Source organism: Dendrobium catenatum, unplaced genomic scaffold (genome assembly GCF_001605985.2).
Source record: "Dendrobium catenatum unplaced genomic scaffold, ASM160598v2 fragScaff_scaffold_133, whole genome shotgun sequence".
Taxonomy (NCBI): domain Eukaryota; kingdom Viridiplantae; phylum Streptophyta; class Magnoliopsida; order Asparagales; family Orchidaceae; genus Dendrobium; species Dendrobium catenatum.
Genome location: NW_021318595.1, coordinates 2,979,062 through 2,982,859, shown reverse-complemented (window position 1 = coordinate 2,982,859; position 3,798 = coordinate 2,979,062). Strand labels below are relative to the sequence as shown.

General features: G+C 34.8%; 1 protein-coding gene across 1 annotated transcript; it reads left to right on the top strand.

The window, feature by feature from the left end:
* Window positions 1–224: 224 nt before the first annotated feature.
* On the top strand, window positions 225–824 carry LOC110109583 (SKP1-like protein 1B). The gene is made up of 2 exons (XM_020840730.2): window positions 225–561; window positions 651–824. Exons 1-2 carry the CDS (start codon window positions 289–291, stop codon window positions 822–824), a joined length of 447 nt encoding a protein of 148 aa, XP_020696389.1. The 5' UTR covers window positions 225–288.
* Window positions 825–3,798: the final 2,974 nt, after the last annotated feature.

Below are 3,798 nucleotides of genomic sequence, written 5' to 3'. Positions count from 1 at the left end.
TTATTCTTTTTCCAAAGAGGGATGACAAAAAATTTAACCACAAAATCTTTTGTGGTTTATCCTCTCCATTCTCTCCTTATTCCAATAAATATTCAAAAAATAAATATGGCAGTTACTTAAAGTATAATTATACGTGAGATATCTACAATTAATATAATAAAAATAATAGTTCTAAGCTATAACCAATTGGACTCTTGGTATAAATAAGAACAGGCGTTGGGCACTATACTCCAAGTTCTCTAACTGTAGAAGCAACTCTATTATACTTGAATAAGGATACCTAACAAGATGTCGAAGAAGATAAAACTGAAGGGCTCTGATGGGAAGAGAGTAGTAGTGGAAGAGGAGGTGGCCATGATGTCTGAGACCCTCCGTCACATAATTGAAGATAACCTTGCAAGAAATGTCATTCCCATATCCAATGTAACTTCCACGGTGCTCTCTTATGTATTCCAATATTGCAAGAGACACCTCAATATGGATGATCTTGAGGATGATCTTGAGGAGTTTGATAACGAATTTGTCGATGTTGACGTGAACACCCTTTACGATCTCCTCATGGTAATATACCAAGTTCTCATGCTTTTCTTATGTCATCCTTTATATATTTAATATAGATTTTTATTCTTTTTTAAATATTGTTTTGTTAGGCAGCAAATTATTTGAACGTGAAAGACTTGCTATATTTGGTTTGCCGAAAAGTAGCGGATTTGATCAGAGGGAAAACCCCAGAGGAAATTCGTCTGACATTCAACATTGAAAATGATCTCACGCCTGAACAAGAGGAAGAGATAAGACAGGAACACTCGTGGGCCTTCGACTAAATAGCAAGTTGACACTAAAAGTTTTAATAAAAACATTCTGGTTTTACTTCACTTGAAATCCATGTATTCTAAAGTATATGTAGTCTTTGCAGTGCTTGTGTAGTCAATCATAAGCATCTTGTTTGCTGAAATTCTTAATAAATGGGTGCTTGCTATTCTAACGTAATAATTCAAAATAATGTCTACTTGAAATATTGCCGATTTTTAACGATTTTTAAGAATGGGTCGTCAGAGTGAATTATAAAGTATCATTGAATTTTCTTTTATATAGGGAGAGTTTTGAAATTATGTTGAGTTTGATATTTATTTGATTACCTATAACTTGATTGTACGACTCATGAGACACTTTCTCCCTAAAATGAAAAATGAACTTCTGTTGAAGGGAATTAAATTTAGCCCATACAAGTATCTCCCCAAACTTTCTCTTCTTCAAAAGTAAAAATACAATAAAATAAAATAATGATTGAACATTTAATTTATTCTTTCATTAATCATTAAAATCTATTAGTGAGACGAGACAGCGCAATCATTCGAATAAAATGGTCTACAGTGAAATAAAATTCAATCTTATATATAGGTTTTTGTCTAAAGTATTGATGATTTAAAACTTCGAGTCCAAATTGTCCCAAAAAAAGGTTGTATTATTATAATTTTGATTTCGTCCTCCTCTTGAGTAACTGCAAAAATAATTGAGACTTGCATATTTTTTGACTTGCTCCTCCTCAAAGATTGACAAAAAAACTATGCTCAATATATGTATATTTATACAATTCATTTTGACCTAGCTTGGCTTTACAATCTCGAGCAAGTCATAATACAATCAAATTTTTAGTAAATCAACTTGGCCAAGTATTTCCGAGTAGAATTTCTACAATTTGACTAGTATTTATCATAGATTCACAAAACTGATATATGCTAAAAAAATCAACATGATAAATGTATGGAGATGTCACATAGTAAATACCCTACATTTTTTTTTTTGCAACTTTATTATTAAGACATTTTTAATTAATTGTCTTAAATGTAAGTTGGCATTAAATACTTCGCGCTTATTCCACCTCCCCGGCTAGGTACATGCGCGGTTTCTTCCACCATAGAGCGCACGCTGCCGGGAACGATCCTCGGCAAGAATTTCTTCCTCTTCCTCTTGATCGAATGCGTCGGTATTCCCGCACTTGGCTCGCTAAACCTTTCGTCTTCCTCCTGATCGAATGTCGGACTTGGTTCGCGGTTTCTTCCCCTCGACACCATTCCTCTTCCTGCTGATCGAATGCCCGCACTTGGCTTACGGTTTCATCCTTGCGACGCCAAAAACTTTGCACCTGCTTCTTTCTGGGATCGATTGCGTTTGTATGCCGCATCGTTCAAGATATTTTATTCCTTTTAAAAACATATTGCTGCATCGATTCCTCATAATTTCTCCCTCAAGATAGCCTAGTTCCTGCTGAAGACATATTGCTCCACTGATTCCTCGTGATTTTCCCTCGTCTACTGTTGCTTCCAAAGACGATATTGGTGGAAAATCTCTGTGATAGCTATGTTAATTTTTTTTCTTTGTCTTTCTTGTTTTTTTTTTTTTTGGTTTTATTTACATGTTGTTTCTTGTGGAATCTTGAATTCCTCTTATTTGTCCCAAAGCTAGGGTTTTGAGCAAGGCTTTTAAAACCGGACTGGACCAGCCGGTACGTTCAACCGGTTGAACCGCGAACCGGCTGGCCGGTTACGGTTCTCTTTAGAACCGTTTTCGCGTCGAACCTGCCTCGGAACGTTTGAACCGCCGGTTCGACCGTTGAACCAAAAAACCGGCTCTGGTTTCTGATAACCGGACGGTTCAGGCGAAACATGTTTTGTTCCATTGGTTTTAATCCAACGGTAGATGATGCGTTGATACGAAAGCAAAATGAAATCGGAAACCCTACTATTCACTTTTCGTTTGGCTTCTTTAGTTCCTCTCCGTCTGGGCTGCTCTTTCACGACTCTACAGCTCCCCGCCAACTCGTCATCGTTCCTCTTTCGTGAAGCCAACGTGGAACTAAAGCTTCCTTCTCTTGCTCAAGGTCTCGTCTCCGACCGACTGCAAGTTCTTCATGAACTTCTTGCATTCGGTAGTTAGTGGAGGGAAAAATCATGTCACCACGCAGATTTTGATTTCTCCTATTTTGTAATTGAATACTGCATTGAGAGTAAAGTACGGTCTCGAGAGACCGACACAATATTCTAAAATGGATTCAATATCAAAATAGAGTTTTGAAAATTGATTATTTCTATAATCAAACATAATTCAAAGAATAACATATCATCTCAAAAGATGAATATGAAATTCTATAGAATATATTTAAAAATAGAAATACGTTTTTTTTTTGAAAAAAGTTTATTCATTCTTTTATTTAGATATGGCATGAAAAATATTATATCATCTTAAAAGACGAATATAACATTCTTCAAGATATCCAAAAGCGAGAATGAGTTTTATAAAATTCATTATTTCTAAAGTTGAATATAACAAGCATAATATTATATTATCTGAAAAGATAATAATAACATTCTACAAGTCTATTCAAAATTAGAAATAATGTTTTAAAAATATCTACGTTCCCAAAGATTCTTCCCTTGTTTTATATAAATAAAACAAGGTTTATTTTAGTCTGGGGTTCTCAAATCCCTATAGAGGCAAGCCCCTATAGTTAATTACATCCTAAGAGGAATACTCCTAAGAAAACTCTCGATTAAAGCAGTGATTTCATACCCTTTTGAGTACAAAGTAAAAGACAAAAAAAAAACAGAAGTAGGAATTTTTCAAGGAGAAAGCTCAATGTTGAACATTTATTAGCGGGTCAAAGGAAGAAAAGTAGGAGATGTCGGATTCTGAGAAGCTCAGAGACAACCTCAGCCTACCCTATGTTAGGCTTTACATTTTAGGAGAAAATTTTATGTTTAAATTGACATTTTATTAAAAATTTGGGATTATATTCCC